Source organism: Blennius ocellaris (genome assembly GCF_963422515.1).
Source record: "Blennius ocellaris genome assembly, chromosome: 2".
Classification (NCBI taxonomy): Eukaryota; Metazoa; Chordata; class Actinopteri; order Blenniiformes; family Blenniidae; genus Blennius; species Blennius ocellaris.
The window spans coordinates 25,499,012-25,523,742 of NC_137651.1; the positions used below are offsets into that span (position 1 = coordinate 25,499,012).

At 41.1% G+C, this 24,731-nt stretch overlaps 1 protein-coding gene across 2 annotated transcripts in view; it reads left to right on the forward strand.

The window, feature by feature from the left end:
* Positions 1–24,731, forward strand: part of tenm4 (teneurin transmembrane protein 4) — a gene marked incomplete at both ends in the record, with an annotated part of 133,151 nt that overhangs the window by 14,607 nt on the left and 93,813 nt on the right. The window contains one exon of one of the 2 annotated variants that reach the window (XM_080513885.1): positions 17,709–17,930. The exons of the other annotated variant lie outside the window; for it this stretch is intronic. Within the exon in view, the coding sequence (XP_080370011.1) occupies positions 17,709–17,930 (222 nt within the window). The remainder of the gene's footprint in view (positions 1–17,708; positions 17,931–24,731) is intronic. 2 annotated transcript variants of the gene reach the window in all.

Sequence of the window (24,731 nt, forward strand, 5' to 3'; positions counted from 1 at the left end):
CAGTTATGTTACCAGGGTCTGTCAATACTCTTCGATTTAAATAGGGCGTGTGTGAAATTTTATCTCTCCCAGAAGTGGATAGTACTTTTTGACATGTATCCTGTGCATATTAGCTTTTTATTGCTTTGAAAGTGCAGTTTGAAAACTGACAGGTTACATATACCATTAGGATCAATGATGCACCGATGCCAGTATCAGGTATCGGGTCCGATGTTTCATGGAATACTCATACTGGGAAATGATCCTCGATACAACCCGGTGAGTATAACATGACGTGATGCATCAGCAGTGTTGCCTGCAGGTACGCAAGAGAGGATGAGCAGTGTCGGTGGTTTGGAGATTCTTTAATATTAATGAGAAAGACAAAGGTAAGGCAGACTGTAAATCATGTTCTGCCAAAATGTCCAGAGGAGGTGAAAACTATGTACAACACCAGCAATTCAATCAGCAGAGACATTTGGACCAGCAGATTTAGCCGGGTGGCGCTCATTCATTTAACTGCTCAGCACGTAGCTCCGAGCCGTGCTACATGCTACACGCTAAACGTGATTAAAGTATGACTGATGCACTCATTAAGAGTGAGTTGGAGTATGTGGTGGCACACAATGAGCTCAGTCCCTCGGTCTACAGTGCACCTAGCGCAGTGCGCAGACAGACGCTACTCACTGACCTATGCGTAACATCACCGTAGAGGGTGTCTGGAAGGTGATTTACAGAAATGCATAGTCTTCACGTAGCCATTTCCTATGTTGTAGGAATTAGGCTTAATGGAGCTTAAAGCAGTAATTCAACCTGGAAGACCAACCTCCAGGCGTCATCCAACCATCGCTCGTCTCCAGGCGCACCTGCTCGCGGCAGCCAATCCCTGCCGCAGATCGCCTCGCCCGAGCCAATCGTCTGCCAGGTTCTGCCTCATAAGCCCTCATGTTCAAGCGTCGGCTGTTCCATCTGTACAGTATTGCAACACCCCTCCTCCTGTGGGTCTCGCATCCACGCAATCCATACCGTTCCTGATCCTCCTCTCCTCTCATCACCCAACCGGTTAGCAGAAAGCCGCCACCTCTGAGTTTTTTCTTTCTACAGTTGCTCTGTTTGTTTACGTGGTTCGGTTGGGTTTCTCTCTGTTCAAAAAGAACCAAATCTTTGGTTTGCCTCATGCCATCCTCTTCCTTGCCACCACCAGTGTCCAGACTCCGGGGGGAAGGATAATCCGAGATCATCGCGTCCATGCATTCATTACTGTCGCAGTCTCCCACCGGGATCTGAGCGCCAAATAACTTCTTAAGCCAATAAAGCTCTTTTCAGGTTGAAATGGCATTTAATGAGTACTTGTACTGGTACTTGGTATCAGCAAGTAGCTAAAGGTTCGTACTCGCACTTGTACACGTCCTTTATAAAAGTGGTATCAGTGTGTCGCTTATTAGTATGTCACACTAGAAGTCAAAACTTTCAGTGTGAAAAAGACAGCCCTGTAAAATATCAGTTTGAGGAACTGCAGATGCCATTGTGTGCTTTGAACTGTGCGCAATACAAGATCATACGTTTAATAACCCAATCTGTAGTAATAATTCTGCGAATATTTATTTACAAAGATCCCACTTTTGTTCCAAGTTCATGAATGCAGTGTGGTTCAAAACAAAGTCTAGTCATTGAATTTCCATGTGCACCAGGACCTTGCTGGTCAGCTCAGGTTTTTCCTGCTTTACCCCCCCCCCCCCCCCCCGAGTGAAAATAGTGAGACAGTGACATTTTGCAGCCTCTGAATTCAGAAGAAAATATTTCAGGATATAAGCTTGACATTTTTTTTTCCTTCAGAGGATCCCCCTAAAGTACTGCTGTCACATTGGAAACACCAGTCTTATCACAGTTGTATGAATTGCTGGTTTCTGCTGCAGGTCACACAGGGCGAAGTTCTATCTGTCTTTAAACTGTGGTGCCAGCTGTGTATGAATTACCAAAATGTTTTGGTGCAGAGGCACTTCCTGACAATAAGCTGCATTATTGCTAACAGTTGTTTACAGTAGTCCGAGAATGTAATAGTTTTAGTATTTCATTTTGTGCCAGAGGGAAATACAGTTCAGGATAGACAGAAACATTTCCCCAGCGAGTACTGAGGTTCGGACGGCACCCCGAGGCAGTTGTTTTGAAAATGTCAAGTTAGACAGCTTAATTCAGGAAGTAGGAAATACATTGTCTTATGTCAGTCCTCAGTCTGATAAACAGTTACATTAAAAATACATTGGCTATATGACCTCACAGAAGACAGCTGGCGCATGGCGGCGATTGTATTCAGGAGGCTTTTTGTGCAGAAACACCCTCGAAAAGTGTGGACAAAGAAGTGTTTTGTGCTTCACTGTGTTTATATAGTTGGTGAAACGATTTGTTTTCGTATGTGGGCGACAACCCCAATGACCCCGGTTCCATATAATGCATGAGTGACTGCAAAGTGTTTATGAAGCGCTGCAGCCATCTGTTATTGGACACTTGACACTTCAGTTCGTGGGTCAGATACTAACTGTTATAATCAAAACCATTTGCTTTGTTGATACTTGATATTTTGATATTTAAGTTGTTCAAAAGACATTGAAGATGAGGTGAAGTATATAATAAAGGGAATTAAAAGGTGGCTTTCTAAACGCCACGGCTGCTGATTTTTTTTTGTTTTTACTGCAAGATAGTCAAAAGTCAAAAACTATGTATAAAGCTGGTTTCTTTAAAGGCATGATGTGTAATGCGTTTGTTTTATGTAATCGGTTAAATGAGCCAGACTTGATCTCACAAATCCTGGTGAAGTCGACGAAACGTTACAGTTTTACCTGTTTATCTAGCCTGTTTAGCATTGCAATACAAGTTAGCACCACAAGATGGTGTAATGAGCCACTAAAACAAGCAACAGATTTAACAGACGGGCCAAATCTAAACCACCCAACTACCAACAAACTAGAAGAGCCAAAAATTGCAGATCTGAAAAGACAGTAAGTCCAGCATGTGACTAAAATATAATACATGGCGTGTGACATGACAGTTAATTGTGTGCATTTCTTTCTCAGTGCGTGAGAGTTGACAAATCTGAATCATTTAGATTTTAAAACACATTTGTTTGATGTGAGTCGTTTGGTCTGTCGGGGAAGTTCATGCTCGCTTTAGTTGCAATGAAGAAAAGATACATTTTTGCCACTCCTACCGCAAAACTGGTTAAGCAGCACAGGAAGTATGGAGAAGAAAGTTGGCTATCTTCCTCCACCTAACTGAGCGAATCACACCAAACCCGTTGGATATGCATGTGTGTTAATCCTGTGATAGACTCCCAACCTCTCCAGGGGGCACCCTGCACTTTGGTCACTGTTGGCTGGAAAAGACTCCCGTCCCTGCAACTCTAATTTGAATAAATTGGCCCGGAAAGATGGAAGGATAGAGAGATGCTCCACACTGTGTGTGTGGTGTGGTGGTGGAGAGGTTGGAGTTTGCATTTTTAACCTGTGTGCATTTAGGTATTCACCCGGTACTGTAGCTTCCTTCCACAATCCAAATACTGGGGGATGTTATTTGGCTTGAATCGTGGAAGCAAGGAGAACAGTTGATTGACATAACGATGGCATTATATTGTGAGATTTTCTCCTGGATTCTCTTTGCAAGATAGCTTAAAACCTTTAAAAACAGCTTGGAGTGAAAAACAACAAAAAAAACAGAAAAGTATTCATGCTTTTGACTAAAGTTACCAATATTAAAATTAACATGTGAAAGAGTTATTGTTCAGTATTCAGACGTAAAAAAAAAAGAGATATATCTGAAAGTCCCATTCAGAGTTACATCTGGATCGACACCGTATTAAAGGATAATCACGGTGTTCATGTTGTTGCCTATCTCCAGTTAGTAGGGCTCCATGTACCGCAGGCAAATTAATTTCTGTTCATCGTCTCGATAGAAAATTCAAAGTACAAATGGGGTTTCCAGCCAATAGCCCCTACAATTTCCCTCAAAAAAAAAAAAAAAAAAAAAGGTTTATTCTGTCTGCACATGTTATCTTTTGTTATTACATTTTTGCCCTACCACAGTGTTCAGAACATGCTTGGGATTTATTTCAGGAAATGGAGTGATGAGGTGCTCCTAAACGGTTAATACAGGGATCAGGATTACCTGTTCAGGTGATTCATTCCACACCAGCCTCGCATTAGTATGGAATCGTTGCAACTTCCTCTAAACAAGTCTAATTGGCCATGTTGCTGACTCTCTTTGGTTTAAGTTTTACCGTGCAATGAATTATATAAGCACTTAGTGGAGGAACGCGGGCCCCTTGACAGCATGTATTTTAGATCGCCTTTTGAACTGTCATGCACTCAGTGGGATCTGCACGCACACGCACACACACACATGCACACACGAATCAATTCTTCAACACTGACAAAGTGTCTGAAATGAAAAACAGTGGGCTTTTATGTGAGCTATCTGCAGAGGAGGAAATCATGTTGCGACAGGGGCGTGCTCTTTGAGCATGCATACTATTTGGCTTTCTACACGCAGCGTCGCAAAGGTGCTCAGAGTTTCCTCTCGGTTGATATAATTCCCAGAAGAAAGTTTGATAGATGCGAGTGTTTTTTGTTTAGTTGAGGCAGTGCTTAAGCTCTTTACTGTCTATTTAAAAAAAAAATATATATATATTCTATTGGAAATGTAGCTGTTTTCTTAAGGGTATGTTTTAGAATTTTAGTAGGCCAGGCCTAGAATGTGCTGAGGAGTGACGGGATTGGGATGGTGCCATCTTTGTTCAGCACGGCCCCGGGCAAGCCACATGTAGCCCTAATGAGTCGCTTACAATTTCAGGCTCCGCTTGCGCTCAGACACCAAAAGTAAACTTTTTTTCTTTTTTCTTTTTTTTTTTCCACCCTTACAATTCGGGGACCTTAAGAGGATTGTGGGGTCATTATTTATTCATGCCATTGTGTTTATTCATCAGCCCCTGTGTGTGATGGCGGAGGGAACGGAGCAGCCAGTGCAGACCCAGTAAAAGCTGATAATTATCCACTATTAGCATTGTTTCTTACAGCCATGGTTTAAGTCGACTCAGTTGATGATGGAGCTATGATAGAGGCCCAGAAACATCCATTTAAAGCAGATTATCATGTGCTCGTCTTTGAAGTCGGCAATCCTCTGCAGAGGGCTCAGCGGATGGGCGCGGGTGCATTTATAAGCCCGTTTTAATGGCTCTTTTTTTCCAGTGCGGTGACAGAAGATGGCCTGTCACATTGTCGGTTGCAAACACTCGCGTTGACCGGGCGAACCTTAAAACAGCCATCACATGTCCACAGGATGCTGTTAACAGTGAAAGGTGGGGAGATTGGAGCATTTACTTTTCATCTTGGAACAAAAGAAAACCCCAGGGATGCTCAAATGGGGCTGTATGGAGGGATTTACCGGACTGTTTCAGAGCATCAAGTTCAAATAGGAGCAATACAAAGAGCAACCCAAAAAAAAAAATTACCCCGAAGTCCCAAAAACCAAGAAGTCTTGAATTGATTAATAATTTTCTTTTGCGTAGAACTGTTGGATTAAAGCTCGCAGAGCACCAAAGTTAATCTTCAAACAGAGGGGAAATTTTCCACTAGTTTATTTCGGATTTCCAATTTTTGCTCTTCCAGTCTGATTCACTTATGTTTGTCGCACAAAAGTCGAAACAGATGGTGTCTTTCGGCTGGATGGCGGCGTGCGCCGTCTTCCCAGCACAGAATAGAGTGGACTGGATGGATGCGAGTGGCAGCAGCCAGGTGTGTGTGTGTGTGTGTGTGTGTGTGTGTGTGTGTGTGTGTGTGTGTGTGTGTGTGTGTGTGTGTGTGTGTGTGTGTGTGTGTGTGTGTGTGTGTGTGTGTGTGTGTGTGTGTGTGTGTGTGTGTGTGTGTGTGTGTGTGTGTGTGTGTGTGTGCGTGCGTGCGTGCGTGCGTGCGCGCGCGCGCGCGCGCGAAGACTGGGGAAGGAGTCTGTGCTTATAATCACCCCGAGAAGACCTGCCATCTCTCGTCCCAGCCACTCTGGCCTCCTTTTCATTTTCCGAGGTAAAACCTTGGGATCCCAGCGGTTGTCTCTGCTCTTCTGTCCGCTTGTGCACTCTTGCTGACTTTAAAATATTTCTTCTTCAATTTTAGATGGGGTTATTCCCTCCTTACCCTCCATGCAGCTGAATAGATTAACACTGAATGAGAGCATCATTGCGAGTGTGTAATTTAATGAGGAGTGAAGGGTGGGTGTTTGATCTGTTTTAGGTCCGTGGCCTGAAAACATGCTTATGGAAATTATGACATTTGCTAATTTGATATAAATCACCAATTTCTACTATTGCTGGAGGCAACACAGTGTTTATGGCCCAAGATTTGCTTGATTTTGAGTTTATTCTTGCTATCATTTAGAAATTGGCATTGGAAGTCTCTTTAAGAGCACACAGCAGCTGTAAGTAATGGATGCTGGGTTTAAAGTGCTCCTGGAAAAGTAGCGGGTCAGCTTTAAATGGAATTGTGCCTTCTGTGGTAATACTTTTTTATTATGGGCAAATATAATTTCCATTTTCTCATTAATGGTCAGGCCTTGTCTATAAAAAAAGCGTTTATGGGTCTTTACAATTTGTCTTCAATCATACATTATGTTCCCTTTTATTATGATATCGATCCTCAGCGGGTAAACGACACGGCCGAAGAAATATTCATTAATTTTCCAATATCGGTTAATAATAGCCTGTTTCCTACTTCCGCTGTCTGAATTTGACAATGTGAAGTGTTTCTGCAGAACTCGTAGTTTTCTTAACTTGTCATATGATCTAAACCAGGGGTGTCAAACACACGCATGGTAAATAATTCAAAGAAAACAGTGATTTTCTTTTTAAAAAAAGGAAATTTCCGAAGCCTGACACCCAAGCTGAGATATTGGTGATGCTGCTCTGGGAGGAGGCTGCATCTTTGTGGGAAATCTGCCCTCAAAGCCCGTATGTCAGGGTGAGTTTGAAAAATATATGCAACAGCTCCAGATGTTTTTAGGACATTTCTCTGTCGGTTTCAGTATGTGGCCCCCAAATTAAAATGTGTGTTGACATCCCTGGTCTATGTTGAAACCTTAGAAATACTAAAAGGATGCCACACACAATAGTCAAACAGCTTCACACTTGGCTGTTACTGCATTCAGGAAGAAGCCTATATGAAAATTGTCATTTTCAGCTTCACAGTCTTCACTTCTAATTATTATTTTTGACTGAAATAAGATCGCCTATCAAGCATTATCTCTGTAAAATGTGTAAATGTGTCTGGCTTGTGGCTATGCAATAAGCATACCATTATGTTGATTTGGTAAATTAAAAAAATAAATAAAAAGGGAAAAAAATGAATTAAGTCATTTTCTTGTTTGTTTTGCCTGGAGAGTTGTGATAAGTTTAATTATTACCTCAGCATGCACAACAATAACTTCAGTGCCAAGTCGAAACAGAGAAACTTGAATTATATATAAACACTGCACATATCTCATTCATTCTCTGGTACATGTGCATGCTACTATTAAGGAGATGTTTTATCATCTTTACCTCAATTTTCTCATTATTCATTGTTTCCTTTTTGCAAAATATTTAGTTTTCATTTATCTTGAGTTAAGTGGTTGCTAAAGAGGAAAATATTAATTTTTTTAACTATGTTCACATATGTTATTAGCTGTGATATTGATCTCATCTGGTTTCTCTTTTATGCTCGTATTTTAAATTAGGTCCATTTCAAAGTGGATCTTTTGAAAAGGCCCCGTCATTCCACAAAGTTATGTCACTTGTTCCGAACCCGCTGGTTGATGGGCTTTGCTTTTTTTTTTCGCCTCATAAACCTTATGCAACGCAGCAAACGTGTCTCGACATGGACTTACTGCCTTCAGTCACAAAGACGCTGAATTTCTAAGACTGTCAGTGACACAAAAGCGGGATTAGCGGCACCTTTTCACAGCTTTCGAAAGTCATTTCAATCCAAGAGCAGTGGTAAAGTTCACAAGAGGGCACGTTGAAACGGTCAGGGTTTCATTCCCAAACACTTGTGTCTGTTTATGCGTAGAAGAGGAAAATTGAGGGAAAAATACAAACCTCAAACAGCAAATTCATGATTCTCAGGTGCTTTAAAAGCTGTTTAATATCTAATTATGGTACAATGTTGGCCACGTTGTAGGCAAATACAACTCCATTAATTGACCATTATTTTTATTTGACTTGGCATAATGGGCTCATTCATAAAATTAGCCATTTCCACTTTGAACTGATTTAATGGGTCTCCTTAATGCTTTTTACTGATACTGCAGGCACTACAGTGTATATTACTGATCGTGGCCCAGGGCCCGTTGGCACGGCAACAATTTCAAATGAAAATGATACATTTCTCTTGAGTTTTGGGTTGTCTGTTTACAACAAAATGGTGCTCGGAGCCACCGAAAATGCGGTTTCTGAAAACGGCTCCCAAGTTGGAACTGTTCACAAAACAGTGTCACCGTGAAAACAGATGAAAACACAACCTTTTTGAAAACGCTCGTGTTCCTGTTGCCGTGTAAATGGACGAAAATAGACACTTTCTGGAAAAGCCCGCCAACAATGTTTTTTCACTTGAAATGCCATCGTGTAAACAGGAGTCCAGTGTTTTAGCCAAAGATGCATATTTCAACATTGACATCATTGTATTTCCCGAGGATGGTTTGTATAGGATTAACAACAACAATAGGCTGTATTTATTACAGGATTCAACCCGTCCTGCATAGATTTCTGGTTGCATATTGATTCGGTGGATCGTACGTCCACAATCGCACCGGCACAATGTCTGCCACTCAAATTAGACACTGCAAATAGGAGCACATACCTGCTGCCTTCAGATGGCTTCAAAGAGAATTAATCAACTGAAAGGAAAGGCCTTCATACATGAAAGCTGCTAATCTGTAGCGTGTCCTCCTGGCATTACGCTCATAACCAAAGTTTAAAAAAATAAATAAATCAGGGTAATTAGATCTCTGCTGATTGGAGAATATACAATGAAAGTGAAGGAGACTGGCAAACATGCTTAAAAGGTGTATATGATTTTTAATTAATGGTGCAAAAGGCACAATAATTTATGGATGTGTTCCTGGGCCCGTACAGTGTTTACAGCAGAGAATTATGGCTGTGCATTGAGTATCCAATATTAATCGTTCACTTTGTCCCACTTGCACAGAGACTCTCTAAATTGTTTGATGATATTATGCACTGTAGATAGTGGGCTCTTCACTGTAATCACTAAATGGTATTGAGGAGAATCTTTCGGGAATTCAGACTTCACACCATCCCTCTAAAAAGGTCGTTTTTACCCAATTATGCTGTTAACATGCTGCAGTTGAAGCTAGTGCTTCACCAGCGATATTTATTTATTAGTTCTTTTTAATAACATTTTATTGGTGCCACTTTTTTTTCAGCTGTGTAACTGTGGGTTTGTGAAGTATCTTGCTTTCAATATCCTACGTGTTGAAATCTGGAATTATTAGATTTGCTCATCCAGTTTTTATCTGAATTCAGCACTTTTCTCCCCCAACTCTTTTGGAATCAGGTTTGTAGCTTCAAAGTTGTGATACATAAAACCTTCTAATCAGCACACGCACATGCACACGCACACACACACACACTCACTCACTCACTCACTCACTCACTCTCGTGTCTGTATAACAATATATTATTGCCACTTAGTCCATGTAATAAGTTTACAACTTTGTCAAAATATTACAATTCTCAAAGTGGTGGACCTGCACTCGAACTAAACCCAGACATGTTAGATATGAATGAATGAATGTTTTTATTATTTTTGATAATCTTCGAGGGAAACAGTTTCATGCAAAGCTAAAAGGACGTTATAAAAATATTATTTTAATTTAAATATAGAATGCGTGTGTTGTGTTGTGTTGACATGACTTCTGTGGTTTTCCCTCAAAAACTATCCATTACAAGCTTCAGTCTTCAGTAGAAAAGCTATGTGATGAATTTTCTGTAATTAATTGCAATCAATAACAGAAAATTGTGCAATTAATTAGTTGTTTTTTTTTTTTTATCGATTGACAGTACTTATATTTATTTTTAAGGCAAAAACGGCTTGTACATGGCTTTATTCTGGCCAAATCACAAAGCAAATTGTAAAAATTTAAAAAAGAATATTGATGTTTTAACTAATTTGTGAAGACTAGCAAACACAACACGACACTGAGACCAGGCTGAGATATCTATATGAAGATGAGCTACCTCTTGGCTATAAAACCATAATCTCAAAGCCATGCTGCCAGGGTGAGTTTGTAAAAACAAGCAGCTATTGGAGAATATTTTTTTTTGTTGCTATTTTGCTATATGAAATTGGGATGTATGTGGCTCCTGAACTAAAATGTGTTTGACAATCCTGATCTAAATTATTAGTTACAGTCATTTATTTGAACGAGCCGTCTGAATAATCAGCATATTTGTTAAAAAACAAACAAACAAACATTTTAATTGAACAACAAGCAATATAAATTACATCATGTTAAAGAAAATGCAGGTATAAAGAGACAACGGCTTCTACCTTTGTGCAAAATGCACCCAAATCTTAAGAATGTGATAGTCGGGGGAGGCTCTCAAGGATTTATTGCGCTGCACAGCAGCCAGCAGGAAAGTTACAACGTTAGAACCACTCCACACAGAGTATCTGCTGACAGACAAATAGAGCTCTCCAAGCCAGTTTGACCTTCATATTCAAGCACGGTAAATACACAAGACCACGAAGAAGCACAATGTCCACAATCGAATGAAATTCAGCAGAGTCAGAGTCAGAAAATCAGACAAAAGCTTTCAGCCGTGCCGTGGCATCTTGAACCCGATCCCACTCCACCTATGAGCAAATTACGCAACATTTCCGCAATCTGCCAATGACATGCTGCCAACCCCTCGCACACCTCTTCATGTGTTACCACACAACTGTCTGAGTCAATTTGTTAGCACGCTGTATGATTCTGAAGTTAAAATACTGTCACGCTGAGTTACAAAACTGCGACTGGACTGTGATGAAGACTCCCAGTCCCCCTGAGAATCTGAGTCATGCTCCCCTCCTTGGCCGTCTGTTCACTGTGTAGCGTCAGTTGATGCCACGAGGCAGGCGCCACAATGTTTGTTTTGTTTTTTTCTTCCCCCCACTGCTTAACTACAAATAGCTGCATTATGTATAGATGCTGCCCGCAGCTGTAGTCCTCAAGTAAACATCATTCTTGTCGTCAACGTGGAGTCACACGTCTGCTTCAGCAGCAGATTTATTAATCCGATGTTTTCATCTGAGAGAGAGAGAGAGAGAGAGAGAGAGAGAGAGAGAGAGAGAGAGAGAGAGAGAGAGAGAGAGAGAGAGAGAGAGAGGAGAGAGAGAGAGAGAGAGAGAGAGAGAGAGAGAGAGAGAGAGAGAGAGAGAGAGAGAGAGAGAGAGAGAGAGAGAGAGAGAGAGAGAGAGAGAGAGAGAGAGAGAGAGAGAGAGAGAGAGAGAGAGAGAGAATGTTGACTTTTTTCACTCGATTTTCTCCTTTTCAAATTAAAACCGCGCCTTGGATTATATTCCTTATTGACTTAATTTAACATTGTTTGCCAGAAAAATTTGCTCAGATAAACTTTTTTTTTTTTAAACATGTGCTTGTTTGCTCAGAAATAATACCTTACTCGGCCTCCCCTGCATGCGCATACACATTGATTATTATGATAAGGTTCAAAAGCTCCGCTTTACAGTTTTAGCATGAACATCCATGAACTGTCTCCCCTTCGTCTCCAAGATGTCCCTGAAAGATGTGTTGCCTCGACGGGAGCAGGTGTTTTGAGCATTGATTGTGGCTTTCCAGATGTGTGAGCTGCCCATGCGATCGGCACGAATGCAGCCTCACACCGGTTTTGAATGGATTTAAAAATCCATCGTTAGTTAAAGAAATACAAATGGGAGGAAGTGAAATCACTTTGCATCAATCTGGATAGGGCAGAGCGCACAAACAATTATACATGAATACATGTAAACGCTGCCGGGGGTTTTAATGGGTAAAAGGAGAAGTGGTCAAAACAGAGACTATTAATTAAAAAATGCCCAACAATAAACCGCAGCAGGCGTTCTTAGATTTTATGTAAGCAATATTAAGAGACATAAATCAAGCAGCCCGACACAACAGGAATGGTCAAAAATAGCAGACAGGTGGTGCACGGCTTCACTCCAGGCGAAAGTCATGCGGGAACGTAAAAAGTCACAGATGGAAAGTCCACCCTAAGCATTCATCCGGACGCAGCCGACACCTGTTGGTCCTTCATGCAGCACCACGCTGCATGAGCGTCGATGCGGATCACTTAGCATAATTGCCACAATCATTAATTAAAGTAGACCTTTAATTAAAGTAGAAGCCTTGTTTACTTTATTTTTACCTCTTGGAAGACATTGTTAATCTTAAGCACATGGCAGTAAAACAATTCAATTTAGTTTAATTTTCTAGATGCAGCGCCTGTCACAAAATAGGACACTTTTCGTTGAAATATGGAGAAAACCCAAAGAATTCCCCTTGTACAGGATGAAACCTGCAGTAAATACAGACTTGGGGTTAAGAGAAGACAAAATCCTCATTTTGGCACATTTATGGTTCAGTCCAGAAACTGTTGTGCACTTGTTGGTGATTTAAGTCCCGTTTTTCAAGTGAAAACAGGAGAAAAAGAAAACATTGATTTTTGAGCAAATTTCTTTATCAGCTATACTGTGCACCACGACAAAAAAAAAAAAAAAAAAGTTTACATTTAAAGGTTATTATGGCACTATATTCCCGGCCTGGCCCACTCGAGATGAAATTGGCCCAGATGTGGAACCTTAACTAAAGAGTGTTTGACAACGCGGCAATGGTGCTACTTTTGGCAGCCTGTTTTAGTTTTAGTGTAGTCTTTGTGTAAAGTTTATCTTTGTTATTATTAGTTTCAGTCGTGTTCATACTGTTTTTATTCTAATCAAGGTTCAGTCAACTCAAAGTCTGAGGATTTTAGTTTTATTCATATCACAAGCATCCGTGACTATGTTCATGGCTGAAACTGATGACTGGTCACATTTTAATCTACATATAGTCTATTAAGAATTGTATTTTAGTGTTTTTTCAGTAATGCATCTCTATTTAACCCAGTCCATATAGTATAAGTGCCTAGTAATATTGACAAAACTAAATTGTAGGGAACCCTTTTTCACAATTCAAACAAAGTTTTCTTGTTGGTATATCATTGTTACCTTATACATTCAAACATACATCACTTCCATACACAGAAGATGCTCTGATTTGAATTTACAACATGTTTATTTTACAAACCAAACGGTTTAGAAGTAAACACGCATACATTTACATAAAGTAAATTAAAACTATAAATAAGATAAAGTAGCCCAACATTTATGTTTAACATAAAGACAAATAATGTGGTTGAATGCTTGAGCTACAGTAAAATACTTAAAAGTGCATCTGTTACTTGTAAACTGAAGTCAGATTTTGCATCGTGCAATCTACTACACACAGGCAGTTGTGGGTTAGGGCAGGCAGAGATGGGGAATTGAACCTGCAACCTTCCGATTGGGAAACAACCGCTCTGCCAAGTGAACCGAACCACTGATATTTTCCTGGAAGATTAGGCACACGTACCTGAAAAACTCCATGCTCACTAATCGTTTCATTATTTCAGATGTATGTGTGACTTAAGACATTGTGAGTTATTAGAAACTAAAGCTATTCCAGACTTTCCACCAGGACTTCAAACATACATTTATTTCTCACATTGCTGAACAGCAAGATCTGACGTGAGAGGCCACAACGGCATGCACTTTGTCATTATGTATAATTGGAGGTGAAGTCATGTTACATGATTGAGCAATTGATTTGTGATTGCATGCTGAAAATAGGCAGCCTGTCGTCTTTCATATGTCCTTCTCCGAGTATTTCTGCTTTGCTCAGTGCACCTACTTGCTTATTTATTGCAAATGGGAGAGTGAGTTGTAAAAAAAAAAAAAAAAAGTGATGCGTGGCTGTCCGCCCACATTTGCATGTTCCTCCTGCTGTTCAGCTTCCGTCTGTCATACGAGTTCCACGTACGCTTCCTTCCTCTCGATCCCTTGAAAATAAAATGTCATTCTTTGAACTGCAGCTTTGATGTAAAGTTTACATCTTTGAAGATCCCTGATGTGTGAGCCACTTTATTTGTCTTTTATAACTTGAAATGTGTAGTTTTAACTTGTTCTGAAGTGTTTATTTCCTATTTATTGTACCTGCATGTTGGATTAAACTCTCACATTCGTTTTTGACTTTGAATAGCAACAAGGCACATTACAAAATCTATTAAAAGATGTTTCTCTGGGGAGAAAACGCTAAATGCTACAAAATCATTACCAAAAATATCCTTACCTACAGATCACGGCATCCAATTTATTTGTCCATTCTTGTAATTGGGTTGCTAATGAGTTGATTAAGGATTTAAACACGGTGGATGGGGATGTGTGTTAGCAGTTTTCCAAATCAGGCAGTGAGTGGCACTTCCTGTAGCTGTCAGAAACTGAAGCAGGCCGGCATGGTCCAAGGCCCCCTAAGTAAAGGTCCCGCGTTTGCCACTGTTACATAGTGAATGAAGGCGAAGGCGATCGGTTCTGGCAGCCCCAGAAGTTCGCCCTGGTCATCTTTAGTCGTTGCTCCTCGACGGCAGAGGCCTCGTCTATGGGCATGTGGCATGCGCACGGATCCGCACAGGCCGGCATTAAGCACGGTGAGAGAGTCGAACCTTTGCTTGCAGGACTAATGGCGGTTGAATGCGACTCCCCTGACCTCATTTAGATTTTGACTTTGAACAATTTTCGAGGAATTTTTACCCTCGTGAATTCTCTCTGTGGGGAAAAAAAAAAAAAATGCTGTAATATTCATCCGAAGAACCTTGCGGAGCCCATCTTCTCCTCTCCCACTTGTCTTTCATCCATCAGCCGAATGAGTGGCACAGCGTTGTTGTCTGGATGCGCTAAATGTCTCGTCTCAGATGTATCCCGGTGGAATGGCTGTGATGATGCTGTTTTTCAACAGCTCTTCCACTGGCAGTGCTACGTTCCTGTACATTGAAGCACAGCCGTGTCATGGTCATTAACCCGCAGCAGGGCCACTGTGCCTCCGCGCCCATTACTGCACCGGCGTTGGAGGGCTGGGGGAGAAATGGAGTGTGCGGCGTGAAGTGTGTATGAAGCACAAACTGTGACTCTCTGGGACAGTGGACATTTAATGCTTGTGTAGGGGCTGTGCCTGATATGTTAATATTGCTAATTGTCTCCTAATTAGATGCGAGTCAGTGAGTCGTGTTTTAATACTCTTCAGGGATCATTACTGAGCGAGAGGAAATTCATCTCTCCTGATGAATGGCAGTCAGGTCAGCAGGAATTTCGACATCAGAACTGAGGTACTGATGGGAAGATGGGGGAGAGCTCCAGACTGATGGCTCTGCGCGCCATAGTCATGTTACTTAAGCACTGGATGTTCAGCGTGGTGCAGAGCGGCCCCGCGAGTTAATCACACATTAATAGGAGCTCTATGTGGTGATTTAACATTCATAGACAGCATGGGACTGGAGCCAATAAGCTTTGGAAGGAGATACTGTGTGATGTTCATATGTGAGAGGTCGGTTTGTACATCAGAGCAGTGGGTTTTAAAGTGTGGGGCGGGTCTCCCCTGGGAAACGCCACGGAGCTGCAGGGGCAGGAGAAAGCTGCGAGTCAGGATAGTGCCTTTTACAGGTTTCCTTTTGATTTTTGAGACGAAATCTTGCAAAACTACAAACTGCTTTTTCAAACCACTCATTTTCAGTTCTAAATCTTTTGTAAGTGTCATGGAGACAAATTAAAATAATCAAAATAAAGCTTTAGCTTTGTATGGAATATAAATCTTCAAGAGGCAAGCCAGCCTGTTTCTTTAAAACAACTAATAGTTTTAAGGGTTGATCCCTGCCTATCTATTTTCCATATATGAATATTACCAAAATAAGATGAAGAAAAAAGAAGAAGCTTGCCATATCAGTTACTTTTTAAAGTCTTGCTGTTACTGCAGTGCTTCTAGTCCCACTAATCATCTGACCTCAGGTCTTATACACATCCATATCCCTGGGCAATTACACCTTTTCTGAGGCTACATTGTACTTGTATTGGATATATTTTCAGGGGTGTTTTGTATATTGCACATATCTGGGGTATATTAGATAGATAGATACATAGAGCATTGTCCAGTGTGTGCTATACATACAGTTGCTAAACATACTCACATCACTACAGATTTAAAAGAAAAATTAAATAATAAGTTAAAAAGCTACTGTCAGTTGTGATTTTAAATGTACATTACGGTAGTTTATTGTACAGTCGTATGGCTGCCAGGACAAACAACCTCTTGAACCTCTCAACTGTTTTGTATATGGTACATTTCAGTTTTTAAACTTCTATTTTTTTTTTTTTATCTTGTGGCACACTTTCTTGGTTACATTCTCGATTTTCTTATTTTTATTCATTTTGGATGATATTTTCTGTCCATATTTGCTATTTTTCATTTTTGGGAGATGAATGTTGACACTGTAGGCGGGCAAGCAAGACAAAATTTGGATTCCATTGTGTGTCTTCTATTCACGGCAGAATTGATAATAAAGCTAATTTGGACTTTCATTGTAGCAATTGGTCGATTATACTCAATTCGGGTCAAAGATCAGAGGTCACAAATAGCCAAATTTGACATGCAATGAGTCAGACGAGTATAATGAAAGTTTATTAATGTCTTTCTTTCCAGTGCAAAAAGCTGAGTACATTATAAAAATTATAAATCTTTAACGATACCTCCAAATACAGTAAGCTATTCAGAAAAACAATGTCCTTAATTTGTGTTCATTCAAAAACACACAGACATACAACCTAACCACTATTATTAAACTATGTCAACATAGTAGTTTTGCATAATATTATTTCTATTTACGTGCTTATGCATCAGCTGTATGGAGTGACAATGTTCATAGAATGTAGAGGAAGAAGGCTCATTTGCCGGCTGCATTAATGTTTTTTGCATACATACCCAGGGTGGGGCATTAACTGCAGCACCCTACCCAAGGACATGTCATTCATTTGCATATAGCTCAGCCTGGGGTTGATATTCTTTATATGGACTCTACAACATGACAAGGTCTTTGATATGGAGCGTGTCCATAGTAGTTTTAATAAACCAGATTTCACATGCTGTTGCTCTGTACCTAATCCAGGCTGTGATATATACACATACCCTAAGTGATTAACTATTGTTTCATTTAGCCTGCTTTTCAAATGTGATTTAAGCCTCAAATCATCCCCTTTTTGCATTGAAAATCCGCCCCGAAAGGTTTTGTTGTTTTTAGTCCTCGAAACCTTTGTCAGGTATTTACCTTTTTTTTCTTTTTTTCTTTTTCTGTTCTATCTCAAAGTCATTGCAGTTGTTTGTATTGTACTCACCAGCTGCGGTGCGGTGCCAGAGACAAAGGCAGATGTGTCCCTGTTCATTTTTGAAGTGTCAGAGTTAAGTCTTGCATATGTGCATGTGTGTATATGTGTATGTCTGTGGGTGTGTGTGTGTGTGTTCTGCTGGTGTGATGTTGCTTGTGTTTGGGTGTGTTTCATCCCCCTCCTCCATGTGCTGTCTCTGTTTGTGGTCCACAGGTCCTCCGCTGCATTGTTCATCCGCCTCCTCCTCCCCTGTTGAGCAGCTCCCATACCCTCCCCCTTGCATTGCAGCCAATAAGAGCCAGGGAGGGTTGCTAGGTAACTGTGCGGCTCAGCCAGCCCAGGACTCTGACTCTGAGGATGAGTTTGGCCCCAATTCATTCTTAGTTAAAACTGGCTCAGGGAACCTGTATGCTCCTGCCACTGCAACTGCTGATGGTGAGTTGGTTTTCAAACTACTGTTGCTTTCTGGAGGTTAGCCTTCCCCTGCTATTGGATATGTTGTGTTATAGGTCACGCAGATGGCTACAGGCAAGAATATGTCCCTTTTTTTTTTTCCTGAACACCGTGAGGGAGTGCAGAAACTTTGAGTCGATATATAGCCTGAGGAAATGTACAGAACTCTCTGAAGCGAGGTCTGCAAAGTTCAGAGCCTCGCTCAAAGAGATGGACGATTTTGGTTCAGCGGGAGATATTTGTCACTGATATTTCTCGTCAATTTCAAAGCTCGATGGTGGGAGTATCCATCCACGGGCTCTCTGTAGAAGTTCCAGAAACAGCAGCCTGCATACAGCTCTGATTGGAATTAAACAAGAAGAATGTTTTAAAATCCGGTGGAATGCGACATCCTCGCGTAACGCCGCTAGCCGACCCAAAACAGTATCGAAAAACACACGCTTGAACTTTTGTGATAGCTGACGCAGTGAGTGTTGAGTTAGATTAGTTCTGAAGATTCCGTACATACCTTCCCATTAATAAATGTCAGCCCCTCGTTCCTCATCAAACGCGATGTCTCCTGCTCTTGACTTACTCCTCATTCAGACTGACAGAATGGCATTTGTGCTCAGACTGCTAACATGGTGTTGAAGGTTGACAAAAAAATAAAAAATAAACTGAGAGCTTAAAAAACATGCAGCAGTTGCAGTCAGGGTCTGTTTTGAATTTCCTGCGCATGTAACTCAATTATATAATTATTATGGAATTTCATTTGCAGCGAGTTGTGTGTGGTAAACAGGATGGTGCGGCTGGTCTGTTGGATGGAATTGTATTGCTGATATATTCCATTTCGATCCTGATCTTGTGTATCCATTACTGGCTTGGAAGGCTGCCATACCAATTCAGTGTACACTTGTTTGAAAAACCAAAAACACTTGTGCTCATGAATATGAAAAATGCATGGGCATGAGACCATCAAGTGTTTCCTCAAGGCAGGAAAACGAAATGTATTATTATGGTCACAAAATATCGCATTTGGAAGTATATCAAGTTATATATCGTTGTTTATGATTCGTCTGTATGAAAGTATGAAATATTGTCATTCTAACTTTGTGATTTATGCAATGCATATCGCCCACAAGCCCGCCTTTGCACGTGGAGTAAGGTGTCTTATGGCATGTGAATGTGGTTATGTGCGCTATCTCAACAGCTGCAGCCACTTGCTTCTAAGCCACCGGTGCAGCCAAGCCAAACCAAAATAAAAAGATCTAAATAATTGATCAAGCCTACAAGTTAACTACCCAAAGGGTTGCATTACATCAAACTCAGAAGTGCCCCAGCTGCCTGCTCGGAGAGCCTGCAGAGTTGAGTTATTAATCCCTCCGCAAATCTCCACACTAATTCCTCAGTCGCGGTGACATGGCTGTGCTTAAGGGAACACGGGTGGGGGCCAAAATGGTCTTTACTGCACCAGATTTGTCTCATAACAATGACACTGATTTGCATAGGAGCATCGTTTAGGTGGGCCTCGGGCCGTCAGTGAGGGGTCTCGGACTTTGAAGCAATATCTCCCCTGTATTGCACCTTGGCTGTCCTCAGGCTTTGTAAGACTCAAGTTTCTCTGCTGGATCGTGCCATTGGGCATTAAACCTTTTTTTTTTTTTTCTTTCTCTCTCATGTCACAACAAAATTAGACCAGGATCCTTGATAATACCTACCTTGGTCATTTTTTAATCACCCCCTCTTTGCTGGTGTTGGAACATCATTCAAATATGGTTTTAGTTATTGATTCTTGACCCTGTTTACACAACAGTTTTTCAAGTGAAATTTTTTTTGGGTTTTTGTAATGAAACCAAATACAGTGAACTTATAATCATTAACCGTACTTTCTGAGGTGAGAGTTCGGCCTGGGTGCGCTTTGCCGTATCGTAGCCTCCCGCTCCGCCACGTACTGCGCGGCTTATCAAACTTTATTTATAAAGCACTTTTCATACAGATGTACATGCAACTCAAAGTGTAAACAGAGCCTCAATCATTTAAGAGAGCATGAATCAAACCTGTCTATTATCTTTGTGTTTTCTATCTCACGATCACATAAATAAGATGACTTGCCAACATTATACCAAAATTGCATTGCTCTTCTAAAAATCTCAAATTGGGATGAAATCCCTTCATTAAAAATATTCTCCCACCAAAATGACATTGTAAAGAATGTAATGAATAAGACTACAATCACAGAGACCAACAAGGAGCAGTCATAGCAGTGCAAATATATTTAAGCTCTGATTTTTATTTTTTATTTATTTTTTGCTCAATTAAAAATGGGATAACTTTCAATGTGTCCACTCGAAAGACATGGCGTTGTCTCAGTGGTGGCAGATATTATATCTAACTAAATACTTATGACAACTCAGGCTGGTTACTGTATGATTAAAAGACTTTTTCGAAACCTGTTCTGTGTTTAGTGGAAGCGTTAGCGAGAGTCTCATAAGGTAGCAAAGCTGATTTGAGCTTCTGCAAGGTATAGAATGAAGAAGATCACACATTTCCTGAACTGTTTAATGAGGCATCAAGAATGCAATGTTGCCTTTTTTTTTTTTTTTAATGCCGTGGTTGGAAATTGTGGAAAGTAAGTTGATGTTGACAGGAACTGAGTATGCATGTCAGGGCTCCAGTGGGAATTACCTGAGCAAAAAGAGGCAATTTAAAAGCCTCCATGGCAAAAAAATGACTGGTATTCAAATCAACATCTTTTTGACATATGGGTCAGCTATTGAGGAAATATTCGAAATTGAAGTTGACATAGCGCGGGGAAAAATGTACTTTTTTCATTGTCGGTAAACAACCACAGAAAATGTGTAGGCCTAAAATAATTGGCTCGGTGTATCTGTTGCTCTGGAAAACAGGTGGTATTTTTTATCACTTCAGATTACATTTGCTCAAGGTCATCTCCGAGCCTGCATACAGGACTTAAAATGTTCTGCTGGATTTCCAACAAGTAAACGCTCTCAGCAGCATGCCTTTATTCACATTAGTAACCTCCCAGGCTGCCGTGTTTATTTTGGGTTGGGGTGGGGTGGGGGGGGGGGGGGGGGGGGGGTTGTGTGCGGGAGTCCCATTTTCATTTTGAGGAACACCGAGCAATGGTTTCTCCAAAGCTGATGAGGCTGCTCGCTGAAGCCTACGGTCCTTTTGTGCAGCATGTTTCGGTGTGGCCCTGGGCTTTCTCTGAGGGGCTTCTTCCTAGGGAGACTGCCAGTGCGAGCCCGCTGTCACGCTGGGCCGCAGGATCTGAAGACACTGCAACCTCCCGGCATTAGCATCTCTTAATGCAAAACAGCATGGGGTCGGTTGGTGTTGGCTTTCGGTGTGGGTGGGGGTCCCGCGGTGAAAGGGGCAGCACACCACAGGCTCACAGCTGACCAAGCAGGAATGCTGAGCCCCGCCGAAGGCTTGGGGACGTGGCTGCAGATGAATGTGAATAAGTCTTCATTTGAACCGCTTAATCATCCCCTTGCGTCGGGATGGATCGGGGGAAATGTGGTTAAAAGAGGTCACACCAGAAAGTAATTTAACCACAGACACCATGAGGAATGAAAGTATTCGAGGCTACTAAATTATAATTTAATGAGCAGCACATGGCACTCGCATGCTCTGCCCCGTTTCACTGAACGCACGAGATTCCAATTTCCAGTCGACATATCAAAATTAATTGGCGTTTACGTGGACTTAGATGTGAACTGACTATTTGTCCGGTTCGATTCAACCTGCTGCTTGTGGATTGTAGGACAACTCGTCCGCAAAACTGCAACCCCGGTCAACTCGTCCACAGATGAGATTTCAGAATTCTTTTGAGAAAATCAATCCTGTATAATGTAATTTTACATATTGTTGTTGCTAATTCATATTTTATATATTTTTCATATATCTAGTATATGTCCGTATATATTTAGTATAGTATCATGTAGCTTTGTTTCTCTTTAGAATTGCTCAAATTTAGCTTATCACACCTTCCTCACACCTACACTGGCCTGGTCACACCTCAGATCTAACCCTAACCCTAAAGACTGCTTCATAATGAATTACGTCTTATGTTTTTGTGTCAAATATACTTTGAAATCCTTCAAATCAATGAGTCGTAGATGAGATGTCCAGACCAACATGGACAAGTTGTCCAGGGTTGCAGTTTCGTTCGCCTACGGAGACCGAGGGTAATGCATTTTGCATACCTACACTATATGTCTCTTCTCTCCATTGACATGAATTGAGATGCATCCCTTTCATTGTATGATAATTGCAGACCATCTGTGCCCTCTAACAAAATCTTCAACCACTTGATGGATACGCGGCAGAGTGACATACAGAACAGAGCATGCATAACCACTTGTCTTGTTCTTGCTTAGGCAGCTCAAAGAATGACAGAAAATCCATTAGGTCTCAGAAAGAGAGAGAGAGAGCGAGGAACATATGCCAGGAGTGTTCCTAATAGATGAGTCTGCAGATTGTGGTAAACCTTAGAAATTGATTACTTGTTCATTAATCTGTTTAGATTCAGATGTTTAAATACACTTTAGCCATGGCTTGTACTCTCACAGACAAAAACTGTGTGTACATTCATATCTATATTTATAGAGTGTGTACTGTATTGAAGTTGTTTTCTAGTTTCATACCTCATTTGGTGTTCTCGGTGAAAAGCTGCTGGCAGGATGCTATATTCTTAAGAAATAGCACATTATTTTTTTTCCCCTCCAGTTGGTAATGAAGGTAAAGTCATTCCAGGAGGTGTGCGTGTGTGTGTGTGTGTGTGTGTGGGATTCACGCATGTCTCTTACCTTCAGACTTTTCTAATGGTGTGCGAAACAGCAGGGCCGGCAGAGAGAGGCAGTTGTAGAGAGCCAGGAAAGAGTGCAGCTTCACTGCCTCCATGACAAATTCTATTTGTATTTTTATAGACAAATGGTACTCAACTGGAAATTTTGCTCCTGTGATTAGCCATAGGGGATGTAGCAGTAAGCAAGATTTAATGATTTATCTGGGCGCTGGATAGCGTTTGATTAATTCTGTATCGAATAGTTCACACCTCACTGCACTGATCGGGTGTCCGGGGCATGTCATATCACTTTATTTCATCAGGTGTGACCATCAGCGTGCTGTGGATTTTATCCACTGGCCTTGTTCAAAAATAGAAGCTCTCTGTGGAGGATGCACAATGTGCTGAGTGAAGTTAGACACACAGCTCACACATGCAATCCAGCATCACCCTGCTGGAACATTTTTTTTATGTGGCTGTGCATGATTGCATGCATATTATTGTGGAATTTCTTTAGATTTATTTGAACAATAATTGGTTGAAATCCATATCGAGGCGCTTTTTTTCAGGGTTTGCATGTTCTCCCTGTGCCTACACGCATTTTCTCTTTAGCTTCATGTACGTTCAAGAGTAGTTAGTTTAACTATTAACCTTGAAATAGCTCTATCCGAGTGCATGTGCACGTCTGGGAAGTGGTCCATTCAGCCCTGAAATGAACCGGTGAACTCTCCATGCTGTGCTGCCTTTCGCCCAGCCTGAGCTGAGAGAGGCTCCAGAAAATGGATGGATGGAATCCAAACTCACCATAAGGGGTGGAACATTGCATCGGTGATTAACTCTGTCACTTCGCCGTAAACAAAGGCTATTAAAATGAAAAGCCGCAATTTAATAATGTATATCATAAATTCATCTCGTACAGCTCTACTCAGCAGGAGCTGAAGCAACTTCAGCTTGAACTTGCGATTGATTGTTGATTGTTTGTTGATTGTTGTGGTTATTTGATGACATTGTGGACTGCGGTGGGGAGGAGAGGGGGCCGATTACGTCATCTTTTTCCCCCCCACAGATGATCGTCTTTGCAGTCCAGACCTCGGGGAGTGAAAGGCACGAGCCAGGGATTTAGAATTTCCTCACTCTGGGACCCGTGTTCAAAAAAGCCCACTTTCAAGCTTGTAAAACGTGTGGATGATAGGCCAAAAACAGCTTGTTTACGTGAACCGGCGTTCGCATGGTTTCCTGCTTTCCGACATTAAAACGAGCTTGGTTTTCTGCATTCCTCCCACTATCATTAGCAGGGGTGTCAAACATAAAGCTCATGGGCCGAAACTGGCCCACAAGAGTCTCCAAAGTAAATTGTGAAAATTACAAAGAAAATACAGATTTTTTAAAAACTAATTTCTTAAGAGTCATCTCCCTGAACCGAATGGAGCAAATATAGAAGATGGATTGATATAAGTTGTTTTCCAAAATACAGACAATGCAAATTCGTTCAAAATCCAAAGGTCACTTGTCAGTGTCAGAATCTTTTTGGCACCACATTCATTTTGCTTTTCCCCTGCCAAAAAAAGTCATTGTGCCACACACTTACAAATGCACCCATCTGCCAGATGAGTGGCCAATGAAATATGCATTGAGTGAGTTAAAGGGTGATTATTTACCCACAGATTTACTGCCGTGCCACTATTCATTGAGCTGTTTCCATGGCTACAACTGTTTTAGTCAGGTGGGAGTAATACACCAGCTAAGACTTTCAACATTGTCTTTGTTTTAAGGCGTCATTTAAACTGGAAAAGAAAAGTTACATGCAAGAAACAGGGTTTCTTTTCAACCCTTCCTTTTTTCATGTTGAATTAAAACTGTATTGGAATTTTTTGTTTGTAACAATGCAAATGTTTTGAGAGTCCAATTTTTATATAATGCCACATTTGGGTGGTAAGTGCATAGTTGGATGAGCAGCAGAAACAATTATATGGATTGCATCTATGAAAGATTTA